Source organism: Hyposmocoma kahamanoa, unplaced genomic scaffold, assembly GCF_003589595.1.
Source record: "Hyposmocoma kahamanoa isolate Upper Pololo Valley unplaced genomic scaffold, ASM358959v1 95, whole genome shotgun sequence".
Lineage (NCBI taxonomy): Eukaryota > Metazoa > Arthropoda > Insecta > Lepidoptera > Cosmopterigidae > Hyposmocoma > Hyposmocoma kahamanoa.
Window position 1 is genome coordinate 74,514 of NW_020654972.1, and position 25,115 is coordinate 99,628.

Sequence of the window (25,115 nt, forward strand, 5' to 3'; positions counted from 1 at the left end):
AAAAAATAAAATGGCAAATAAAAAGGTATTTGTAACTCTACCGAACCGACTCCATGTGAATTAAAATGAGATTGAATTCCTAAATAAATTTTATTTTTCGATGTACATAATTTTTTCTTTTGACAATTTTCACAAACGACATATAAAACTCCACATCAAAAAGTACACTAACCAATTAAAACATAGAAACCCAATAATTACATCTATTAACGTACTTATTCGTGTGATTCGTCATCGTTGCTTTGCGATCTGTCTTCATTGTCTTCGGATGGAGTACCGGCTCGAGAATTTTCAGATCCATAAATATTATGTAATTCTTCCAATTTGTAAGTAATCTTCATTCCCTTTGTTGTAGTGTGATTTACTTTGTTTACGAGTGATTTAGTTTGCTCTTCCAATCTCTTCAATCGAAGATCTCGAGCTGCAAATCTGGCTTCGTGATCCATTTCGGACGTTGAAGGTTCTGAACTATCTCTGCTCGATAAAGCCTGATCTTCATTTACATTCTCCTCTGGGCTTACCCTTCCCCCCATATTATTGTGTTCATCATGAAGTTTATCCAATTTTTCTTCAATTTGGTGGCCGGTGGTAAGAGTGTTGTTTATATTCATAACAACGTTGGAACATTCGGCCTCTAAGTTTTGAAGGCGTTCGTCTTTTTGACGTAAATGTTCGCTTTGTGCTTTAACGTTTTCAAGTATCGTCTTTAAGTCGACGGTAGGTATATATACAACAACTTGATTCTCAATCAAAGTTTCAGTAATAGGGGCATCAATTTCTTCTGATATTTTTCCAACAACTCCTTCGTTCCCTTCTATTTGAGCATTCTTGTTTGTTGTTAACATTTCAGCTACATTTGTGTGTGAAACATGATCTGATGTAAAACTTTTTTGTTCGATTATTTCACCCAAAGCGTGTGTATTTTCGTTTATGTTTCTGTCAATAATAACTTTTGGTTCGAGTAATAAGTCAGTATTCGAATCTTTTTCAAATATCTTATGAAGCAATGTATCAGAAGGATCATTTGAATTATTTTGCCTACTCGATGAAGGACGGTTGATCATTTGATCTAATGTCTCACTTATTAGTTCACTAAGTTTTGTCGTGTTCTGAGTTTGTGTCAATAAAGCTGCACTATTTTTTTCTAATTTTTCAAGCCTTTTGTCTTTTTTAGCCAGTCTTTCGTTTTGCCCCTGAATGTCTCTGAGAATCGCTGCAGGATCTATACGAAATCCTTCATTAATGACTTTGCCAGGTATTATACTGTCAGTCGCTTGACTCTCATTGTCATCACTATCTTCAATTATGTTAACAGTGTCACTGTTACTAGTGCAGGGCTCACCAATAGACAGTTCTTCGACACATGAATCATGGGCCATGTCACCAACTTCTTCCTCAGTTTCTTCACTTAGCTTTTCACTCTTAAGGCGACTTTCACTGTTGCAAGAATCTAACACATCTTGACGCTCGTCTCCATCTTGAGTATCAAGTGGGAGATCAGCTACATCTAACATGTCACTGGCAGGGTCTTCTCTTTCTGCTACTAAGTTAAAATCAGTGCTGGAGTCCAAAATTGTTTCAAAGGACTTTTTAAGCTTTTTCTTACATCGCACCAACGGCTCTGTAACGTATTCATGACTTTCATCGTTCGATTCTGATGAATCATCTGAAGGTCTCTCGTCACTATAACCACTTTCTGCTGAATTATTGAATGCTGCACTTGACTTAGATTTTCTGCTTGAAAATTCATTTCTCAATTTTCTCCAATCTCTTTCAGATTGAGAATTTTTTTCTCGAGCCTGTTCCCATTTTTCGCGGCAATACTCAAGTTCTTCTTTAAGCTCATTTAATAACTTTCTCTTCTGTTGTAGTTCATATTTGAGAATTTTCTCGTGTGTATGCAATTGGTGGTGGTGTCTTCGTAACCTCCCAACGACATGCCATGTTTTGCTAAGTTCAGTGGTAACTAGACAAAGCCTCCGCTCTTGTTCTTCTAAACGCGTTTCTAAGTGGACGTTTAGTTGTTTTATTCGATTTACTTCTTTTATCAGAGCTAACTTTTCAACAATCAGATCCTGAAATAAACAAAATGCGCAAATTATTAGTGTGAATATTTACTTTGCACAGTTGATCGTTGTTATTGCTTGTTTTTTAGTATGACCGACCAAATTGGCTTAATACCAAGAGTTACAAGTGCTGTATTTTTGCAGTACTAAATAATAGTAACTTTATTTTCAGGTTCCAAGTAACCGATTTAATGAATCATAGCCTCCAAAAAGACTATTGTAACGTTGTGCAGTCATACCTTTAACCTGATGTACGTCTGACTAACGCTTGGCACTAACACAGGTCCAGACTTGGTCTCAACAGATTTGTAGCAAGTGGTGACTTTTTCACCGGGACTTTCATCTGCTGCCGTTTGATGGCTCAATAATTCCATCAAGACTCGCCACACTTTAGGTAAATTTTGAACTATTTCTTCTGCTGATGTGTTGACTGGGCTATACGTGCCTGTAAAAATCAAATAAAAAAGTAAATCTAATTTCTTTTATGTCACCAAGTGATAGGACGGTGATGTCGTGGGTCTGGTGGTAAGCGACACGCCTGTTTAGTTAAAGAAATATTTTGATCCTAAAATACAAACCTAAATCTTCCTCAGATTTTTCTACGGCAGATCTTTCTTTTTCCAAGATTTGCCCTTCATTGGCGGTATCTCCTTCATCAACCTGACTGACAAGTTCCAACAGGAGTTTTGGTAGAGCAGTAGAAGCTTCTGAACCATTTTCCTTCTCTGCCATATGGGTAAGAAGCCCATGATTCTCTTCGAGGCGATGTACCAGTTTGTCTAAATCTTGTTTTGTTTTATAACCCAGTAAAACTTGTGAGAAGAGCTAAAACGTAAAATATGAAATTTAAATGTTTCTTGTTTATCCGTTTCTCTTCCCGATGTTAAGGTTTTTTTTACAACATCAAGTGACGGGACGAACAAGTCTGCGCCTGATGGTAAGAAACACGCCTGTCCATAACAGTTACAGTGCCACTCAGAGCTTTAAATTGCAAAGTTCTGAGGGACAATACCACTGCGCCCGTCACCCTGAGACATAAGTTGACAAGTCCCATGTGCCTGTAATTTCACCAGCATCCTTACCCTTCAAAACCGGAACACAGTAATCCTGACATTACTGCTTGACGGCAGAAATAGGTAAGGTGGCAGTGCTACACTGGACGAACTCTTTCACAAGGAGCTCTACTGCTACTAAAATGTTACTGTTAGGTAAGGGCAACAGCACTTACTTTATTTATAGCAGACATTTCGGCTTTCAAGCCACGCGTTTCATTTTGGGTTGTTGATATATGGTTGTTTTTATTTTCTATCGACTCCTGAAGTTCGTCTACTTTTGCTTCCATTTCTTCTACTTTGTCCGCCAGCTCTTTAGACCTATAACAAATTTCTTATAATGATGATAATGTAAATGAAATGATGATATTTATTAGTAGTTTATAATAAATACTTACTTATTGCTTTCGGCTTGGGTTAACAATTTCTGTTCTTCAAGCTCACGTACTAATCCTTGCCTAGTTACTTCAGCTAGTCGCGCCCTTTCCTCGTACAGACTTCGCAATGTACGGATGTTTTTCAATTGCCTCACATATTCTTGTCTTAAGTCTGCCGAAAGCATACTTGCTTCTCTGTCGGCAAGCGAGCGCTCTATTTCGCCTAATTTGTTTTTTAACTGTAAAAAATAAAATATTATGTTGTGTTATTATTATTTACATCTAAATAATATATGCGTTGAAGAATAAATATTAAAGATGTGAAAACTGTATCTATAGCGTGTCATTAAATTTAAATTGTTGATTGACTAATATGTGAAATGGCTACAAGAGTGTTTAAAAGTAGTGCAATAGGCATTATGGCGATATTTATTAACAACATTTGGCGAATTGACAAGTGTGCGTGCCAAGGAAGGCGATATATCTGCTCATCATCGTTTCGCGACCAGGCAGCGCGGTCTCTGACCGACGAACTTCGTCAGGTCGTTGGTCTTTAATATAAGTAGCTATTTTCTTTGTTAATAAACTAAGTAGCCCATGCCTCATTTTTTGTCGTAATACCTATTTTGGTATAATAAGATGGGAAGTATTATGATATATGCCAATGATACGATAAGTAGAAGAAGGTATCACAGGTTTTGAGATCATACTACACCATACTATATATATATGCAAGTAGGCAACTATTATGAAATGAAGGTATGTAGTAGATCATTAAAAGCTACTTGGGTCATGTTGACTTACCTCATTAAGTTGGCCTTCCCGAAGATTAATCATAGTTTTGCTAACTGATACAACCTCTTTTAAGGCGTTAATATGTTTAATGGACTCAGTATTTTGGGTTTGCAGATCCGCAATATCAGAGTTTGCACCCTGCAAAGCACGGTTAGACTCTGCTAGATCTCGTCTTAGCCTGTTATTGCTAGCTTTCAATGTCTCAAATTCTTCATTCATCTTATCAATCATTGCAGTTATGTCAGCAACTTCCTTAGAATTTTGAAGTTCCTCAGGAATATCGATGTTGTTTCTAGTTAACAATTCACGAAGTATTCTGTTACTTTCATAAGCTTCGAATCTAGATTTTTTTTCACTTTCAAGAGCTTTTTCCAGTTCTTGTTTTTCAGTTCTGTGCCTGTTCAGTATTTCCCTTCTTTGTTCGCGTTTGATTTCCAGTTGTCTCCTGAATTCCTCCATCTCTTCAGATTTTGCCTTAGCTCTTGACTCCTGTATTTCTGTATCGTCAATGGTGTCATGGAACTCATCAGCATTTTCACTTTCATTTGAAGCACTCATTTCGTCCATTGGTCCTCTTTCACTTGTGACGTAGTAAGCGTTGCGCCTCCCGTTCGAGTCAGTACTGAATACGTTGCCCATTTTGGAATACTTTTATAACGAGGCGCGCTTCAATTCTTCGTCGCAAAATCAAATCGAGGATGTACAATTTTAATTATAGGTAAGTAGCGATGTTTTTAATAAGACAAAGGAGTGTAGACTGGTCGGATCAGAGGCAATGCGTGGCGAAGCGGGCGCTCCCGAAATAGCCCCCGCGTCAGCACCAGACGCGTTCTCGCGCATACCTTGAATTCAACCACGCAGCTCCGTGGTTCGTCTACGTTTTATTAGATAGATGCCGACGTAACGGGAGATGTGCTTGTCGGTAAAGCGAACGCGCATGCCTCTTAGACAAACCTATGTTGACATTTTTATTTTATCAGGTTATTTTCCATATGATTACCTATTCATTGTTAAATAGCTACACGCTATACGTGAGTACGTACTTATTATATTACTGATTCATCACCTTTGCAGAAAATTATCTCGGTCATGTTCTCGAAATATATCGTGTATAAGCAGCTAATAGTCTAGGTATATAAACTTTACTTCTTCATTTTTATATCTTATTTGTTATAAATTGATGATTTAGTTGGTTATTTTTACTTTGTTTATTTCCCAAAGCCCATGTTTGTTGTTTATAGTAACTTTAATAAGGCGTTCCTATTACATTTTCGTGTTAATGCTGGGTTACGAGAAGGTGTAGACATAGTCAACAAGGTAGGTACTCTCGTATTTATAATACAAACGCTACCTAAATGTCTCCACAAAGGCAAGACCGAGGTAAATATTTGGTAAATATGCACAGGGTCAAGAGCACGTCAAGTTATGATACTTCAGATATAAATTCAACTCTATGCCGCTAACAATATGAATAGTTCAAAGTTCAAAGCGTCAAGCTTGATGTGTCTGGTCTTGGTCCTGTCTGTACAGTCAAGGGCACATCAAGCCTGACACTTTGCACTTTGGACCGTGGTTATCGTAAGCGGCATAGAGCTAGATTTGAATCCTAAGTGTCAAGCTTGACGTGCTCTCGATCCTACATTACATAATTCGACCTTCTACAAAAAAGTTTTAACAAAGTTGCGTCGTCTTGAAGCGCTGTTCGTTCACATACATAATTATGATGACAATATGGTTGATTAAGCGATGTTTAAAAACCTGTCCATTTTATTGTAAAAATTAGTATAAATTGCAGAAAACTCTGAAAAGCGCCTGAATAAAATATAGAGCAATGTAATTATTGAACAATAATTTTTTTTTATTTTTTTTTATTGCGACTCGGCAAAATGACTGCACCGCGCCTGATGGAAAGTGCGAATACAGTCCAGAGATGAGAGTAACAGACGGAAAACACAAATATCTTCACTCCGTCACTTTCATTTTGCCGGTCTGGCCAAATGCTTCTTCACACTACGTTTGAAGGACCCGATGTTATAGAGGGGAGGGAATACATGCGCCGGGAGTTGGTTCCACAATTTGATGGTTCGGCATAAAAACGAATTGCCAAACTTTTTAGTGCGGGACGGTATTGAAATGACCGTCCAACTGGCAACGCAGTCCGGCACGGGTGGTCCGCTGATGGAAAGGAGAGGAAGGGATAAGGTTGAATAATTCTTCAGAGCACTCACCGTGGTACAGGCGATAGAATACGCTAAGAGACGCTATTTCTCTGCGAAGCTGTAACGACTCCGCATGCTCAGTTACATGAGGATCGTTGACAACACGGAAGGCGTAGCGCTGCAGTCCATCTAGGGCATCGAGCAAGTACTTGGCAGAGCCGTCCCAAAGGTGCGAACCGTACTCCATGCTGCTTCGGACCTGAGCTTTATACAACAGGTATCGCAGCTCTGGAGTAAAAAATCGGTGCACCTTGTTCAGGATGTCAAGCTTGCGCGACGCGGTACAGATGACGCTCTCGATATAATTTTTGTTGCTCATGTCCTTCCGGATGCTCATTCCCAGTAGGCTGAGCTTGTCCTGCAGCGTCAGTGTCAGGGTACAATACCCTGAAGATAGGGAAGTGAAAGGAATGGGGATTTTTTGGAGCAGAACACGCATACCTAGGTTTTCTTGGCGTTGAACTCAACCAAGTTTCGGGAGCCCCACGACGATATATGTTCCAAAACATGGTTGAGCTCAGCGACAAGTTTTTCCCGGTTTCTCTCAGGGTCCTCCCGGCTGCTTGACGATTGCTTATAATAGCAACCGTGCACTGTGCTATCATCTGCATAGCAATGAATGTTGCCTAGAGGCAACAAGTCTTTGATATGCAGAAGGAACAGCGTGGGCGACAGCACGGAGCCCTGTGGCACCCCAGCATTAACTGTCACGAGCCGCGAAGTGCCTCCGTCAACAAGGACACGCAATCTTCACTCGCGCAGAAAGCCGGAGAGCCACTCACAAAGGCGGCCGGGAAGACCATATGCTGGAAGCTTGGAGAGGAGACCACGCTGCCAGACCCGATCAAAGGCCTTAGCAATATACAGACTTATCGCTAAGGTTTCGCCCTGTTTGTCGATAGCTTCACCCCAGAGATGCATTAGATACGCTAGAACGTCACCCGTTGATCGGTTCGGCCGAAACCCGTACTGTCGATCATTAAGAATGGAGTGACGTTCCAGGTGCCGGATTATCTGGATATTTAGAATCCGCTCCATCATTTTGCAGAGCACTGAAGTGACAGCTATTGGGCGATAGTTTGTCGGATCAGACCGATCTCCTTTCTTGGGGATAGGTTGCACGTTGGCCTCCCTCCAAGCTAGGGGCACGTTACCAGATTGGTATGAGAGGCGGTATAAGCGCGTCAGTACGGGAGACAACTCCGCCGCACACCTTTTAAGGACGATAGGAGGTATCCCATCCGGACCATAGGCCTTCCGCACGTCAAGAGTCTGCAATTCCTTGCGGACATCACATTGTCTGATAACTATATCAGGCATTGTGACTCCGCAGTGGGGAATTGACGGCGGTTGCGCATCTTGGTCGTGAATGCGCGAGTTAGCCCCAAAAAGGTCGGCCAATAAATTGGCTTTCTCTTCGGGGCCATAGGCCAAAAATCCATTGGGATACCTCAAAGGCGGCATACGACGAACGACAAAAATTGGATTGCACGGCTTTGGCCAGGCTCCAGTAGGCACGGCTACCGGTGGGATGGGCCACCAGTTTCTGGCCAATCCGTGAAACGCGATGGGCATCCGCTCTTATGTAAGCCGTCCTGCAAAACTTGGTTGCTTTGTTATAGGCTGCTTTAAGGGACGCAAGGTTGGGATCCTTTGTTACACGACCCTTGATCCAACCACGATATGCAGCCTGTTTTAAAATTCGACTTATTACTGCGTTATTATTCTAAGCTTATTACATGATAGACAATCCATTCGTTAGTGCTATTTGGGCCAAGGCCTATATACACAAGTTGTCTTAGTTGTGACGTCATGGGATTGCCAAACTGTTTCATGTCAATACAGTGAAATTATTTTTATTTAGTGTAATTTTATTGAAGAGTTAACGGGTGTTCAATCGATCGAGTTGATTTCATTTTGCAGTTGCGATGTGGTCGGAGTGAAGTTCATGCGAATAGTAAGTAAAGTGAAGATTTATGTAATCATCTCATCTACCTGACTGGTGAGAGAGTGAGAAGTTCAAGGTAAAGGATCTTGTAAGTAAAAATTGATTATCAAAAGGGATGTATAGAGAATAGAATTCGTAGAAGAAAGCTCTACTTGTCCCTTGTGTTGAGAATGGGGCTAGTGTTGCCTAATCCAAGACCAAGCCCAGTCTTGGTCTTGGTCTTGATATTGCACACTCAGTCTTGGTCTTGGTCTCGGTCTTGCTGCAAGAGTCTCGCAAGTCTTGTAATTACCTGTCGCTACTTATTAGATATGCAAATATACGACACCGATTATCGTAAACTGCAGGTTAACATAATGTTTGACGATGATCGGTATCGTGAAAATAGTCATTAATAACAATTCTTAAATAACAAACAAATGTCAAACAATTAAAAAGATGAGTGAATAGAGCGTAAAAACATTTTAAATATTTGCACAGAATTAAGTTTAATTTAATCAACGGTATGGCAACCTAAAATTCCACTTATACCAACCAAGTGATGGCGTGGTAGGGAAGAGTGGAAAAAAAACCCACTTGTCCCCACCAGGGGGGACAGCTGGTAGGTACTAGTGGAATAGGCCATCCAAAAATGATAAATTTATTCAATTAATATTAAACTCTATGGGTTTGTTTGGTTAATGTTTATACAGTCCAATATAAGAGTACCTACTATAATATATTTATTATTAATACAAATACAATTAATAATAATAATATACCTAACATAACGATCGCAACTGCTTTCAAAGACTAACTAAGGTGTTCGGTTACGTTCCGAGCGCCTCTGAATTAATTTTTTTCTTTGGAACACCGGCTTTTTGCTCAAACAGCGATGCCAAATATTCACTTGCCACACCGTCTCATGAGAAAGCGGTGTATTTTTCGGCAAATTAACTATAGTTTTGCTTATATGTGTGCCGTCTTATATATTATTAAACTTTTCCTTTGGGAAATAAAGTTTAATAATATTTCAACCGATATCATTGAAGATTGTAGAAATTGTTAAAAAAAAAATTCTTTATATTGTTCATCTTTTATTACGACTATTGCAAGTCGTATCGAATACCTATTCTTTAAATTTAGACATTTTTGTATAATATACATTTACGTCAATGTGCTGGACTAAAGGTTGGCTCACGAATGCTGAACTTCTATAACATTTCGAAATCTTAGGTTTTCTAAATTGTTACACAAGGAAATGAAACTATTTTTTCGGATTTATCGCGTATATATGTTTTTTCAAACAAACCGACATTTCGGACCCTTTACTGAATATTAATGCAAACCAGCCTATTTTTTCACTATAGTTACAAAAGTTGTATTAATCATATACCTTATTTTTAATTTTACAAAGAAACATTCCAATATACGCTACATTACGTTTTACAAATAATTTTATTCAATCAATTTTTATTAAGTTCAATTTATTATTAATTAATAATAGAAATTAGAATAAATTCAAACATATTAGTACTGCAGTCTTATGTCTGTCTGGAATTTTTCATCAGAGGAAATATAGGATCCCAAACTGGTGGTACGGAGACTTTTCCGCAGGTATTGTAAAAATATTTCATTTTTTTTCTTCTTTCCATAAAGGAAAAGGCAAAGGTTTTACACCATACAGCCAAGTCTTAGTACATTATTCTTTTTTGGTACATGAAGTTGAATTATGTTTCTGTAAATATGGCCGCCACAAAGAGGATAGGCAATTTGAGGCGGCGCCGTGCTTGGATTGACTCGGGATCCCTTAGAACGGGCCGATACGGGTATTTTAGTTCGAGATTCGTATAATTTCGCATTTTAATCTTCGATTAAGGTACAATAGCACTATCCTATTCCATTTTAAACTAGATTTCACAAAATAATTGAAAGTCAAAATAAAAACGACACTTTCCCCTCCAAAAGGTCCAGAGCGAATCTAAAAATATTTCAACCACGCTTGACATAATTATAAAGGTTTTAAATAAAGGAGCAATGATCAAAGACAATCAAAAATCTTTAATGCTCATTATCTGGAAATTTCTATTCTGTGACTTAACACAAATATGCATAGCGCCATCTAAATAAGATATCACCGAGAAACGGCAAATGAGAATAACTATTTCTGCTCTTTAAAAAAACATAAGCATTCAATCGCATAAAAGACATACAACATAGTATTGACTCCAAACCACAGTACTAATATTCGTAAAATTGTGCTGCAAACACTGTTTGCTATACTAGATTAGGCTTGTTTTTAGAAATATCAATTATGTCCATATAACTGTTGTTTTACTGTATTGTGTCCACTCTGCCTAAAGTAAAAGGAACAAAATATTTGTTTGTAAAGACTGTAGTGTAAGAAATTTCGCAGAAACTATTTTATTTGTATTATCAAAACAAAACGTTTAAAATGAAAAAAAAAATGGCATTGCAGCATTAGCCTAATGAATTGCAGAATATTAATTTCACAAACTATGAGATACTACGTATATTAATTTGGTATAATTTCGCTTCAACAGACTTCTACCTAGTCTGTGGCCTGTGGTTTCATTGTAGTCTATGCTTTGTTAGGCTACGGTAAGGGCTACGGCAACGTCAGGATGGAAATAAAAGTCAGTCAAACAGTGCGTTAGCATCCCTAGTAAGTTTGCGAAGCAGTGAACTCTATCTGTTCTATATTACTCTTTTACTCTTTGCTAGTTTGTATTGTAACTATCGTATGTGATGTGAACCCTTCAAATGTCAGTCATTTCATTTTCACGATTTATGATTTTTCTTCTTGGAAATCCGGAATTTGGGAAAGTCACGTAATATCTTGATTAAGTTTGACTCGTATAAAAGCAAGAACGTCGTCTCAACATTGGCAGTCTACTAAACTTTTGCGAATACGTAAATATTCCACGTTGTGTGTCAAGCAAGATTGATTTTTATTTTATTTTGTTCTAACAGTGGCTTATTGATACAAATAGCTAATAAAATCACTATATTGTGACGTGGTATCAATTAACCCGACTTTTGGACGTGCTATGATGTGAAATGTGAAGTAGAAATAAGCTAGCAGAGTAATGGATGAGAGTACTAAGAACTCCCCTTGTAAGGTAAAGATTGGCGATATTTGTTTGCTATAGTCTATTTCCATCATGGCAAATTCTCTGCTGCTCTTCTTAGCTCTAGCGACTATGTGAATATTGTAGAGTTATCAAAATTTTCGACACAGCTAGTAATAGATTTTTTATAACTTTCATTGTTGTGTAATTTAATTGTATTTAATTAGCAGAAGGCTTAATTTGCTTAGTATAGAGGTTTGTTCCAAGTTTTGTGATATTTTATTAAACATCTAGTGTTTAGTTGGACCAGTATTCTGTCTGTTGACTGTCCAAGGGGAGGCTCAGGACAAAGATCGTGTAAATAATCTAATCACACTGATGTCTTTCGAAAGAGTTTTACTTACTAAAAAGATACTGTGTCTAATAGACAGAATGCACATTGCTTTTCTCTTCTTATTTGCCAAGGTTACTTAATTTTATTTATTAAGTAAATGCATCCAAAACTTTTTTATTTACATTTGAGGAATTTTGTTATCCCTAGTGTTAGTTCTGACAAAGTAGACTGTATTAATTAGTAAGTTTTTACTAAAAACCTTTGACTATAACTTTTACATTACAAAAATTCCTCAATTATTTTTGAATATTTCAGCTTTGGATTAAAAGTAAATGTATCTTAATCAAAAGTTTATTGTTTCCGATGTTGCATAATTGTTAGGAATGCGATGCGGGTGCAGATGGACAGTTGCAGGCAGAGGTACTCCATCTGCGGCAACATCTGGCTGAAAGGGACGGCCATATTTTAGCGCTTGAAACTGAATTCCTCAAGTGTTCCTCTAGAGTCAACGACTTGGAAGAACAGGTCGACACTTGGAGAGAAAAATATGAAAGGTAATCAATTAATTTTATCCTTTTCAATTCTGGTATATGTCCTAGGTATTGCTCTGGGAGTTTTCATTGCTTTGGTACTCATAGCATTGGAAATATTATTACCTTGTGTTAAAGTTAAGCAATGAAATTGTTTAGCATAGTTATTAATAACTAAAACTGTAATATTATGTCAAATTAATAAAAAACATAGGTTACATTTATGTTACAACTATGCTTCATTTATATGATGCTCACATTTACACAATTTTATTATATTTGTATTATTAACATGCATCATTCAATTTAAATACTATACCAAACTTACAATACATGTTATTAACACCTGTGCTAACAGCTATTTATTCAATATTCTTGTTACCTATATATTACGCTAGTAGTTACGCTAAGGAATGAGTAATTGATTCCAGTTGCGGTGCTGTTCCAAATACTCAATTTTCAAATCTTCCATTTCTATCGTTGTAATTGTATGGCTCTACGACATATTTTTTGTGAACGAAGATTTCGTTAGTAACAATTAATTGTTTGTTTTTAATGACTTTAGTTTGTGGAAACTGCGCTCTCAATTACACACAAAAATTATCATTTAAATTAATAGTATTCCACATTATGACAAAAATTCAAAACAAAAATAATTGTTTTTCCAACTGATGATGATGTAATAGGAAGTTAAATTTGTAAATAAGGGTGTCACCACATTTATTCATAGTCAGATGTCATTATGTCCAAGCAATAAGTGCGAAAAAGACGTTGCGCGTTTCACTTCCGCCCGGATCGCCAATGTTAGTCAGTTCAATGTGAATCCGTGACTATAAATGTGGCCTTAAAAAGTAACGGATAATATTATTTAAGCATTGTATCAAATCAAAAGTTCTTATTTATTTTATTCAATATCATGATATTTTACGTTCTTATATTTTTTATGAAAATACTCCACATTGGTGTTGAAATAAAAATTGATCAAACACAGAAAATTTTTCATCGATCCCAGTGACGTCGAACCAGCAATTGTTTGCCAGAGTTTGTTCAATCTTGGTATCAATAATAACATCAAAAGTTCTTGTTAAATTTTATTTTTATTTTAGATTATATGATTCCCACAAAAGAGTTCAAAAGTTAAATCAAGTTTTAGAAGACAAGTTACTTCAAATAGTGGATAAGATGAAGAGTGAGAAAAGTCAGCTCACAAAAGACATAGCCACGCTCTCTGTAAGGCTTGCTGAGTCTAAGCATAACTATAGCATGTTACAGAAGGAAAATGTAAGAAATTAATTAAATCATTTTTGTTTTATGGAATAAACTTAAATTTTATTTAATTTGCATGACAGCAAACTTTAGAAGAAAGAAACTAATTAAATTGTTCATATTCAACATTTAAAATTATCAAATTCACACAACTAATATAATAGGAGCTCATACGGATAATATGATTGATAGATAATATATATTTATTTACAGGAGAGATACAAAAATGACATGAATCTAGCCATTCAGCTGTTGCAATGTAAACCTGACAACTTCGTGTCGCAAAAACTAGACAACGTAAGTGAAACATACCGACTGAACCATCATATTCTTTAGAATGTGCCTGTGTGCTTGATCGATATCTTTGCTTTACAGCTTCCTGTTGACACTCAGGCGCGTGTTTCGCAGTACGTTATGTCCAAAACAACGAAGGCATCGAGCAGCGCGCCATCTAAAAATGGTAACGAAACCGACACTTTCGACGCGAGTGAGTATGAGTTTAACATATCCGCCTCCCTCATGACGAAGATTTTAGAAGACAGCATTCAGGATAGTGTCACCAAACACTGTGATACGTGTTCTTGCAGTAAATCTCAAACCAAACCATTCTGCTACAATGAAAGTTACTATTCTGTAGCAACACAAACTACCTTGACGGGTGAAATGAGCAATTCACTCTGTCTAACTTGCAATTCTGAAAACAAATCGAACCATTCCGATTTGAGTGAAAAGGGCTCCTCATCTCAAGGCATTAAACTAATAAATGACAAGAAAATTGGTTTAACTGGACCCTTATACATAATACCTCAACCTTCTGTTGATGCTCAAAATGATCAGGATGATGCAAGTGAGAAGACAAAAAACAATTGCATAAATGAAAATATTAATAAATTTGTTGATGAGAATAAAGTGGATATAAATGTACACAACAATACAGTTCCTAAAGCGATGGAAGACTTGAGGCATTACAGAAAACCGAATAGTATCAATATGGAACCAGCTGTGCATCACAAACTTTGTGATAGAACAAAGACCTCAATATCAAGCAAGAGAAGCAGTAGTCACAGCGTCGGTCAAGACGATTTGCTGTCTAAAGATAACTTAACACCTGTCATAGAAGTGAAACCAAGATCTGAAATACAAGGGGATAACACAAGTTTGAGAAAGAATTCTCATAGCTCAATTGGAGCATTGAGCAGGACTTCTTCAGTGGCAAAGTCCACAGTGAGCACTCATAAGTCTAATACTCAAGTAGGACCCGGACCCAGGTTCTGTCACTTACGCATGCAGGCTGGATCTAAGAATATACTGCTTGATAATGCCGAGCCCAACGTACCCCCTGTCCTATACAGACGTCAGAGTAAATGTAACGAAAACGCCATCTACAAAGATCTCAACGAAGGGTTGGATAATTTTATTGATATACAAAAACCTGAAGACGATACCAAAGAAGACGTTAAGAATGATAACATTGTGGTAGAAAGTACTCTTATCGATGTTCATGTTGACAACAATAGCAAAGAACCTAGTATAGTCGCCAAGAGTACTCCAATTAATCCTATCTTATTGAATGTTTCTTCATCACCACTACAACCATTGAAGACTCATAATTTTTCCAATGGCTCTGAAAATAATAATAATAAATCACTGAGTATTGGAAGTCCACAAAATACTTCCGAAGTTGATAATATTTTACTAAGTGATTTTACTGAAGTAAACGCACAAAACAATAATCTGGACAACAAAGATATTAAGAAACTAGATGTTATGACTCCTACAGATGAGCATGATGTTAAAATATTTAACTTCGACCGCTATGAGCAAAACAAAATTACTAGTCACATACCTCGACCTTTAAGAAAAATTGATATGTCGCAACTCCATTCTATTGAAAATACGAAAATCTCCAAAGATTTCTCACCTCAGGGAGGTTTTACAAAGATCGACAAAAAAGTAGATCCTAGTAAATCTGTTTTGCCGGCTATTGTCAATGTTTACCCGAATCTGACTCAAACTCATTTAAAGGCGAATGACCACAAAATATTGTTCACAAACGAACAAAGTACGAGTTCACTATCTAGTGACGATAGTGCTGCGATTTTACAGAAGCAGCAATTGCTAAGAGTCGCCGAGTGGGTAGAGCAGAATTTGGAGCAACAAAATAATTTCAACGACCCTTTAGAAGACGAGGTCAGTTTTAATACCCGAATGGCGCGACGAGATAGTAAATTGAACAGATTGACTGCGACGCTTAATGAGCTCGCGTTAAACATGCCTCATCCGGTCAGTAAGTATGCCAAGCCTTACATAAGGGATACTGATAATTCCTGGGTGAATAACAACACCAACATGGCCCATAACGCAAAGCCGGAAAGATTGGTGACGCAAAGTATCGCCGTGGTTCACGCGAAGCCTGTTCCTAATATTACGAAGGAAACAATTTTCCCCGTTGATTGCGATGATGCGGCTGTAACCGAAACAAACGATAATGCTAGCAGGAGTGATATTACCAATTTTGAATCCAAAAAATTTAGGGAGACTTTTAAAGCTAACGGTGAAATAACTCCCGAAGACTTAGCGCGAATGGAATATAACGTGAAGAAATTCTTGTTAAGTGGCCCTTATTGGGCGACGCCTGATTCTACAGGCAGGAGCCGTCGCACAAGCAGCAAAACTGAGACTGATGTTTAATTCCAATGTAGGTAGAAGGATAGTTTAAACATTCAGAGGTGTTTGTGTTTGTCTGTCAAATTGCTTTTAATGATGATTTTTTGACGAAACAAATGTTGAGGGTTTAGCGACGGATTAATGTAATCGTACCTTAGAGTATACAATCCTACGGTATAGAGCGCGCATATCGCACTAGTCGCCTAGTTCGCAGCGTAGGCAAGTAAACTATAGCTAATTATATTGATGAGTAGGTGACGTTTAGGGATTGGACCGCTACTGTTGCACGATATCGACATTGGTTCAATAATAATCTGTTAGTTAGATTATGGTTTGTAAAATAAAAGATCCAGTGCAGGATTTTTTTAATAAATCAAATAATAATTATCTATTATTAATATAATTTTTATTGACCGCTAAAAAGCGTAAGCTTATTATAAAGCTGTCTTTTAGTTTTCTTAATATTTAACTTTCGAACTAAATATTTCACGCGTATATCAATATATTTTTGAATCACAGCTCTTAGCAAATGTAGTAAATGATTGCTGCAAGGTTCTTGTTCAAATAAATGCGCGTGAAGCACATGAAATATATCTGTACCAATGAACAACTTCAGCGTTTTATTGACCATGCTTCGAGCATCACGATCTGCTTCATTTTTCGATTCTATATTACTTTTGACTATTTTTTCAGCGGCATTACATAAATGAATCACGTCCTCAGATGGATACATAAGACCTCCTCTGTCTTTAAATAATATAAACGAATTATAATGAGAAGGTGTCGTTGCTATTAAAGCAGATAAACAGTCAACGCACTCTATTTTACATAGTAAATATCTTGTTACATATCCAGCAATATAGGAGATGACGTGCTGTGAAATAATTGAGTAATCTACCGTTGTGGGTAAATTCACATCATCTTCAAAATTACTCATAAATTGTTCGTCAACAATAGCATCATCCTCTTGTGAACATGACCTGTGTCCTTTAGTAGTTAAATTTATGTGATTAACGGATGAAGAACAGGTTAACAGAGTAATTTGTTCCAAGGACGCACAGTTTCCGGAAAAGTTTTCTTTAAGCTCCATATGCACCAAAAGCTTTTTGTAGATAGCTTTGAATTGGGAGACCGACGGATTATTATTAAACCCACCATGGGATCGTATCACTGAAAAAAGGATCTCCAGATGGTCCTGGCTTATTTTGTACATAGCCAAGAAATTAATTTTTTTTTCTTGCTTAACCAGCCTTATGTACAACTCTTTCATGCTCTCAATGCACACACAAAGTCCGAGAAATCCAATTTTGTTTCGTGAATGTACAATCTGTCGATTTTCATTTGGGAACACTAATGTCTGTAGGTATGTTTTAGCATTTTCTAGAAATGTTATATATTTTGTCTCATTATTCTCATTGATGGGAGCTTTGAAGTCAATTCCCAGAAATTTCCGGGAATTGAAAATGTCAAAAACATTGTTTATCACATGAGTAAAATTTACCGTTGCAGCAGAGTTTGCAAAATTTAACAAATGCAGCCTTTTATCACAAAATTCAATAGCTTTTGCCACACTAGCGCTGAATAATTGTACTGCTAGTTTTACCTTCATTACTTGATTCTTAAAATGAAGATGTCTTGTTGTTAATTTGTTAGCTAAGTGAAAATTTTCATTTTCCTGCAAAGTGTTAAGCTCAACAAAATATTGCCATTTAATAAGTCCTCCATTGTTATCTTGAAAAACCTTTTTACTTTCTAAAGTATTTCTGACAAGTTTGACCATATGGCATGGATCAAGAAACACATAGATAGACTGTTCCGTCTCAGGGTGCGGAAAATAGGTTTTTAACTGTCCTAGATCAAATGAACAGCCGAGCTCGCGAGCCATAGCCATGTTTGCCGGACAACCATCGAATGTCATCGATACAACTTCTACGCCGACTTCGTGACAATTGGAAAGGCACATTCGAACTAAATTTGCTCTTTGATCTCCTGTAACGCCATCCACCAAAAAATATCCCACAGGGATTTTCCATCGTCCGTTTACCGCCACCAAAAGAAATACCAGGGCTTGTGTACACAATGCGGTTGTATCTCCGGGTACATCAATTCCTGCTCCAAAGTCCACAAAACCTTCAACTTTGTTGCCATCAAACTCTTTTAGCTTACGTATGGCCATTTCATCGGTAACTAAATTACATAAAATTTTATTTTCGGTCGCCTTTACTTTTTCGCGAAGAGCATTAAATGCTTCGGCAGTAAAACCTGGAGACGCATTGAGGCATTGGTACCATTTCCGGATTGTACTTGGGTGTGGGAGACATGTGTTAAATGTACTCCTTATGTACGAGTAGGCCTTCGGAGAATAAAAATGGAGTGTTAGCGCAAATGTGCGGAGCTCTGGTGAATATTTCTTGCCTTTATTCATCATTCTCTTAAGGAGAGCTGCTGCAGAAACTTCACACGATTCTAGAAGAGCAACTTGCTCTTGTGTAATGAATCTCTTTTCTTTTAATTCGTCTAATACTTGAGACATATTATTAATTTTTTTTTTCAAACGCTGGCGTGTTGCGTAAAGCGCATTGCATCGCATTCGGCGACGTTTAGCTACATCTTTTAATCGAATAATTTGTTTTTTCAATTTTTGTTTTCTTGGGGTATCGCCGACATTTGGGAGAAGTGGACATACGGCTGAAGGCACTTCATGATCAATATGCATATTGTTTGAAGTAGATGGTTCGTGCTCTGCAAACGGTACTTCGCCTGAATTTAATGACGCTGCTTCCGTCGAATTATTATCAGCAGGTGTTGATTGACCAAGAAAAAGGGATGGGACAGCCGTACTTATTAATTTGCGTAGTCCTTTTTTCGTTTCATAGATATTGGAATCATGAAAGTGTACTGAACAAACTTTATTCCATATGTTTGGCTTAAAACTTGTTCGTTTTAAAGCGACAATCCACTTGTTCATCAAATTTCGGTCCTTTGGAAAGCTGAAATATAAGAAAACTTGAAAATTTATTTTATTTATTTTTTATTTACTTCATTCTTCACCTACCAAAATTTTTCAAAATCAATTAAGTAATTTAGACGTTATATAGTAACAATTCATAATTTACTTTTACGCTATAATAAATAATAAGCGCATTAAAAATATTAAAAAGTGGATATATCGTAAAAATTACAACGCACACACATGTAAATTATTTTGAAGTAATAGATAATAAAAAAACAGCCGTATTTACATAAAAAAAGTTTTACAACGTTTAAACTAGTCAACTGTTTTGTCACTATTTTTCAAATTCATAATATCATTTCAAAGAAAGAGATAAAAATATAAATTATCGACTGCAGCATTGGTCGCGTCACATCACTACAATCTCGAGTGGGGAGTGCGGTGCGCGGGCGTACCTATGCGTGCTCGCCTCTCCCGCCTCCTTCACCCCCGTGCTTCGTAATTTGTTTTAATAAAATAAGTATTTTAATCGACTTACCGATGAAATGTGATACTGGATTTCAATTTTGTCTGTTTTCTAGTATCGTTTTTGCAAGATTCAACTGCACATTTGACCATTTTAATCCGTAAATAGCAAAAAATCTTTTGGGGAACGCACACTGATAGCACTTGACAACGACTGCGAGCGCTCGTGGCGGGAACGTCATTTTGTTCTCACTTGTGCCTATTGTTCCCACTTCTTTGCGCGCGCTCTATACCGTAGGATTGTATACTCTAAGAATCGTACCTACAACAACAAAATTGATATTTTTATCCTAGTCTCTCCAATTTTGGAATTAGTTGAAGCAGTGCTTGTAAAATATGCCAGCGAGAATGAGAATTATCTTGTATGCAAATTTTTGTGGGGTAATAAGTTGTTATTATATAGAACGAGAGTGGGAGGTAGAAGGCACAATGATAGGAGCTTCTAAGTTGTGTCAATTTATTTCGTATAGAAGTAGTTCAGTGTTAGTTGTCGTAGATTGTGAAAATCAAGGCTGCCGTTAGATAAAATTGAATAATGTAGAAAACATTCTCAGTATTATGCAGATTTATACAAATAGACGCTTTTGTGAGTACTTTGTGATATATAAATTCGTAAAAAAAATACGTCATACCTCCACGTACAAAATACTATTATGTAATGTATTACAGAATTTACTCAACATTATATTCTACTGCTTATTACGATTACGGAAATAAAGTTACACTAGAAGCTTATTTTTCCAAACTAAAAGTTGTACTTATACACAGTTTCATGCCATGTTACATGTCGCATTATTTGAAATTCTACAAAACTTTCAACTCTCGTTTTGAAACCATTTTGTCTGTCTATTCCAATTCCCCGCCAGTTATTATAAACAACTTGTTTAAGGGTCAATATATGCCGTCGATAATGATTACAAAATGTTTATCCAAAACAGTGTATCTCAATACCTCCGCTTAAAAAAGTCATATTTTATCAAAATGTGTGTCTCTTGTGCATATTTTCTTATTTATACAAAATATATTTTTAAAGTACAGTATTGTAGTCCGTATACTGTAGAGCAGAGTATATTGATGACTGTAGTTAGGGTAAATACAAAATGTTAAATACTTTAGTGTCAGATTTCGGTGGAACAAAAATCTAATTAGAATTTCCAATATTGTTTTAGGGAGTCACCACATTAATTTACACATAATTGCATTAAGTCGTAGGAAAAACTTTAATGTCCTTGAATGTAAGAGTGAAAAATAAGTGCGTTTCGCATCGGTTCGTATGAACATGGCGCGACACAGGTCGGCAACGAATCTGCTTCCTGCTAATTTTCGATCGCGTCCATACGATGACAACGACCGCTGATCCTGATTTAGAAACAACAGGGGCGACTTGGCGTCAATGGCGAATCGGATCAATGCGAAGTGTGATCAAAGACGATCGCATCAAGACTATTTCGCGTTAATAAGTTTGGTGACTCCCTTATAAATTCTGATACAAATGATACATGGTATCAACGCATAATTAATAATTATATTGAAAAAATAGCCCAGGCTTTTCAATATTTTAGTACTTTATTTTGAATACTTATTTAGAAAAAGAATGAATTTAATTGGTTGTTTTATAATTACTTGTAATTGATTTTGTTTAGGATTGAAATGTCATTAATTATTGCGTCCAATAGTTAGGGGTAGAAAAGAAAATTGTTCCATCGGGAGCCTGATAAAATACACATAGATGTAGAGGCAACTCGCCGTAAGGTGTTATTCGTATTAGCTTAAAGAGCACAATTTTTAAGATGCATTTCCATCGGCGGGATAATATGAACAATGCAAGTGAGCGCAAGAAAAAGGTAGAAAGAAATCTCCACTCTTAACCATATTCTCGATGTGAACGCTGGCAAACTGTACTCATTTTATAACTGCGATAGGATCTTACACATCTAGATATCTAATTGGCCGTGGTGTATCTTATACTCCATTGAAATTCAATCAAACATCCATATCCTTCAAGCACAATTTTAAACTTGCTCTTTTTTCCTAGTGATATGAGAATATTGTGATATCAGTGTTGATTTTTTTTTATTATTTATTGAGCATTGGCTATAGAGCCTGCAGCTTAAACAAGTAACGAATAATTAAGATTTAAGAATCTTAAAACGTTATAATAATTTTAAAGTAAAATTAGTGTTTATGTTTAGTAGCAGTAGAGCTCCTTGTGAAAGAATTCGTCCAGGGAAGTACTGCCACCTTTCGTATATCTGCCGCCAAGCGGTAATGTCAGCATTACTGTTTTTCGGTTTTGAAGGGTAAGGGTGCTTGTGAAATTACAGTCACATGGGACTTGTCAACTTATGTTTCAGGGCGGGCGCAGTGACGGTGCCCCTGAGATTATTGCGATTTAAAGCTCTGAGTGGCAATGCAACTGTTATGGACAGACGTGTAACTGACTATCAGGCGCACGACTTGTTCGCCCCGTCGCTTGATATTATTAAAAAAACTGTAACTAGAAAAACTCTCCATTTTCAGTTTCATAACCACTTCATAACCTTAAAAATGTTATAATTATTAAAAATGTTGTTGAACAAAGTCGTTGCAATAAGATAAAAAATGAGAGAGAGCAGCTTTTTTATTAGCAGCCGTATTCAATCCGTCTTCGGAAATAGGCCTCTTCTATATTTCTTCATTTATGTCGCTCCCGTGCCACATGCATTTTGGGGCTCGCGAAAATTTTTATGTCATCCACCCAGCGAAGTAGCGGACGACCTCTGCCGCACGTGTTGGCCTATGATCGCCACTTCGTGATTCTCTTAGTCCACCGATCTCGATCCATTCTAGCTATGTGTCCTGCCGTCTTCCATTTCATCTTATCAATTTTGTGGACGACGTTACCGACTTTGGTTATCTAATCGGGCAATATTATTCCTAACTTTGCTCTTTCCAGTGCCCTCTATGCGATTCGTAAGTTTTCTGCGGACTTATTCGTCAGAGTCGTTGTTTCCATGCCAAAGGTGAATACTGGTTGCGCTTGTGTATTTATTTACAATATTTGCTTGTTATCTCCAAAAGCTGACCAAGCTGTGCTATGTGCCTATCGACTCCGCTGTTTGGTTTAGTAGGCCTAAAGCAATTTTGTGTCTTGGATAAATGTAGTGGTCAACAACTTCAACAGGCAACTGATAAAATTTTACCCTTGGAATGTTAGAAATAATTTTTGTTATCGAGATGTTCACCTTTAGATTAGGGGGTCTCTTTCTACAAATCTGCTAGCACAGTTAGCATGTCGTCGATATTGTCAGACAGGAGAACTATGTCGTACTCGAACCTTAGGTTATTCAACCTTTTCCCGGTGATATTTAATCCCCTGTCTTTTCAATTTAGATTCTAATTATCCTTTCAAGGGCAGTTGGGAACAATTTCATTGTGTCACTCTGACGGATGCTGCGGCCAAACTCAAAAGATTCCTTGGGCTTGTGCAATCTAACCGATGATGTACTATTTTTCTGCAGCTGTTTAATGAGTGTGATGTATCTCTGCAATCTGCGAGAGCCTTTTCTAGCCCAGTACTCGATGGAGTGAAATGTTTTTTCATAGTTCACAAAGATAATTATGAGAGGTATTCGATACTCGTTGAAAACTCCAATAGCGATTTATAGCAATCACACTCGCTATTAATATATAAAGAGGCTGTACGGCAGAACTTTTGCCTATTCAAATGGATAAAAAATTGAAAACTTATACGAAAATAATTATAGCTATGTGTGCGTACAGATCTGTCGAATGCGGCGCGAACGCGCTGCACGCGCGCTGCTCGCATACTGCATGCGCGCTGCACGCGTGCTTTTGCTGCTTGCGTGCAATTAAATACATGTTAATATTATGTGGCACGCGAGCGGCATGCGAACACATCGCGCAACTTAATGCTCGTGTGCAGCTCGCGAGCTTTTCGCAAACAGTCGCATTTGCGGCGCATTCGCCAGATCTATAGGCACCCTATGTTCACTTGGTACATATCGGAGACCATTATTTGCTCACGTTTACTTGTATTTTCTATACTTGCCGATGCAAATACGCTATTAGTGTCGTCGATGTTAGTGTTCGTGTCTTCATAAACTTCCTTAATTGTTATATTTTATATTAACTATGTACTTACAGTTATCTCTTTCGCTGTGTTCTCTGGTAAGGTAAATCGTATGAAAACAACGACAAGAATTCGGCGAAAGAGAAATTAAGTCACGAAATGCATCATGCATTAAAATGCATTTTTTGAAAGTGCTTCATTTAATTGTTTTTGTGATTTCTAATGAAGAAGTCAACGCGAAGGCAGTTTCCACTTATACATTTTAGTTACCTACCTAAAATTTAGTTCCTGATTATTAATTAAGTCTGATTTCTTTCTTGAACGTTTATTTGGAATGATCCGTTTGTATTGTAAAATATTTTGGAAATTAAAAATATTGTCCGCAGGGTTTAAGGTTTAAGATTTTTTTACCCGTTTATTTTGTGTTTGGTAATGAGATGAGTAGATATTACGTGATATATGGTCTCATTTGAAAGTTTACAATATGTTTATCGAGATTAGTCATAAGTTTGTGTACGAGTAATGTAATGTTTTACCGATATCCATAATGTAAAGCTGGTCCCACTGTATGCTTGAGCAACGTCAAATGTATTTTATGTGTTTATTTATTTGAATTAAATTTTATGATCATGTGCATTCTTTTTTTACGAGAATATTTTGGAATCATTAGGGTGGGATTATCATTGGGAATTAAAATACTTTTATTGAACCTGATTATTTAAGTGTTAAGAAACCGTGGTAGCCTAATGGTCTGACCTTCCGCTCTCAAGCAGAGGTCATGGGTTCCAATCCGGGCTTGCGAGCTCGCTTTCAAAATCAGCTTCATCATCAGCTTTCTTTTACTAAAGATTATAATGTGCATACAAATGACCTTGTTAGGGAATCAACAAATACAGAATGTTATGAACGTCAGATATTATACGTATTTCAAAAGTTATAAATTAATTGTTGTACAGCTCTGGTAGCCTAATGGTTTGACTTAGGTACTGCCTCTCAAGCAGTAGTTGTTCGCGCTAGTATATCTGAGTTTTATTGAATTTATGGGCGTTTAAAATTTACCATCAGCTTTTCGGTAAAGGAAAACATCGTAATGAAACCTGCACGTCGAAGAAGGTTCACAACCTTCAGAAAGATGTGTGAACTCCCCAACCCGTATTGGGCTAGTGTGGCGGACTGAATTTTTTTACTCTTCAAGAACAATATTGGATAATTAAAGCTTAAAATATAATTTCTAGATCCT

General features: G+C 37.0%; 2 protein-coding genes across 2 annotated transcripts; one reads left to right on the forward strand and one right to left on the reverse strand.

Annotated features, from left to right (window-relative positions):
* Nucleotides 1-80: 80 nt before the first annotated feature.
* Nucleotides 81-5,239, reverse strand: LOC113238225 (chromosome-associated kinesin KIF4). Its single transcript, XM_026475013.1, has 6 exons — nucleotides 4,300-5,239; nucleotides 3,517-3,734; nucleotides 3,295-3,439; nucleotides 2,645-2,891; nucleotides 2,306-2,511; nucleotides 81-2,075 (listed from the first exon to the last, which is right to left on the reverse strand). Exons 1-6 carry the CDS (start codon nucleotides 4,927-4,929, stop codon nucleotides 216-218), a joined length of 3,306 nt encoding a protein of 1,101 aa, XP_026330798.1. The 5' UTR covers nucleotides 4,930-5,239; the 3' UTR covers nucleotides 81-215.
* Nucleotides 5,240-11,175: 5,936 nt separating this feature from the next.
* On the forward strand, nucleotides 11,176-16,470 carry LOC113238127. The gene is made up of 5 exons (XM_026474863.1): nucleotides 11,176-11,579; nucleotides 12,244-12,416; nucleotides 13,499-13,673; nucleotides 13,872-13,955; nucleotides 14,034-16,470. The coding sequence occupies exons 1-5, from the start codon at nucleotides 11,547-11,549 to the stop codon at nucleotides 16,347-16,349; spliced, it is 2,781 nt and encodes a 926-aa protein (XP_026330648.1). The 5' UTR covers nucleotides 11,176-11,546; the 3' UTR covers nucleotides 16,350-16,470.
* Nucleotides 16,471-25,115: the final 8,645 nt, after the last annotated feature.

Excerpts from the sequence above, each read along its gene's own strand:
- LOC113238225 (XM_026475013.1), bottom strand. The coding sequence starts at position 4,929 with ATGGGCAACGTATTCAGTACTGACTCGAACGGGAGGCGCAACGCTTAC. Across the intron at positions 3,735-4,299 it reads GGGAAGGCCAACTTAATGAG|TTAAAAAACAAATTAGGCGA; the intron begins GTAAGTCAACAT and ends TATTTTTTACAG. Across the intron at positions 2,892-3,294 it reads AAATGTCTGCTATAAATAAA|CTCTTCTCACAAGTTTTACT; the intron begins GTAAGTGCTGTT and ends TTTACGTTTTAG.
- LOC113238127 (XM_026474863.1), top strand. The coding sequence starts at position 11,547 with ATGGATGAGAGTACTAAGAACTCCCCTTGTAAG. Across the intron at positions 11,580-12,243 it reads CTAAGAACTCCCCTTGTAAG|GAATGCGATGCGGGTGCAGA; the intron begins GTAAAGATTGGC and ends CATAATTGTTAG. Across the intron at positions 13,956-14,033 it reads TGTCGCAAAAACTAGACAAC|CTTCCTGTTGACACTCAGGC; the intron begins GTAAGTGAAACA and ends TTTGCTTTACAG.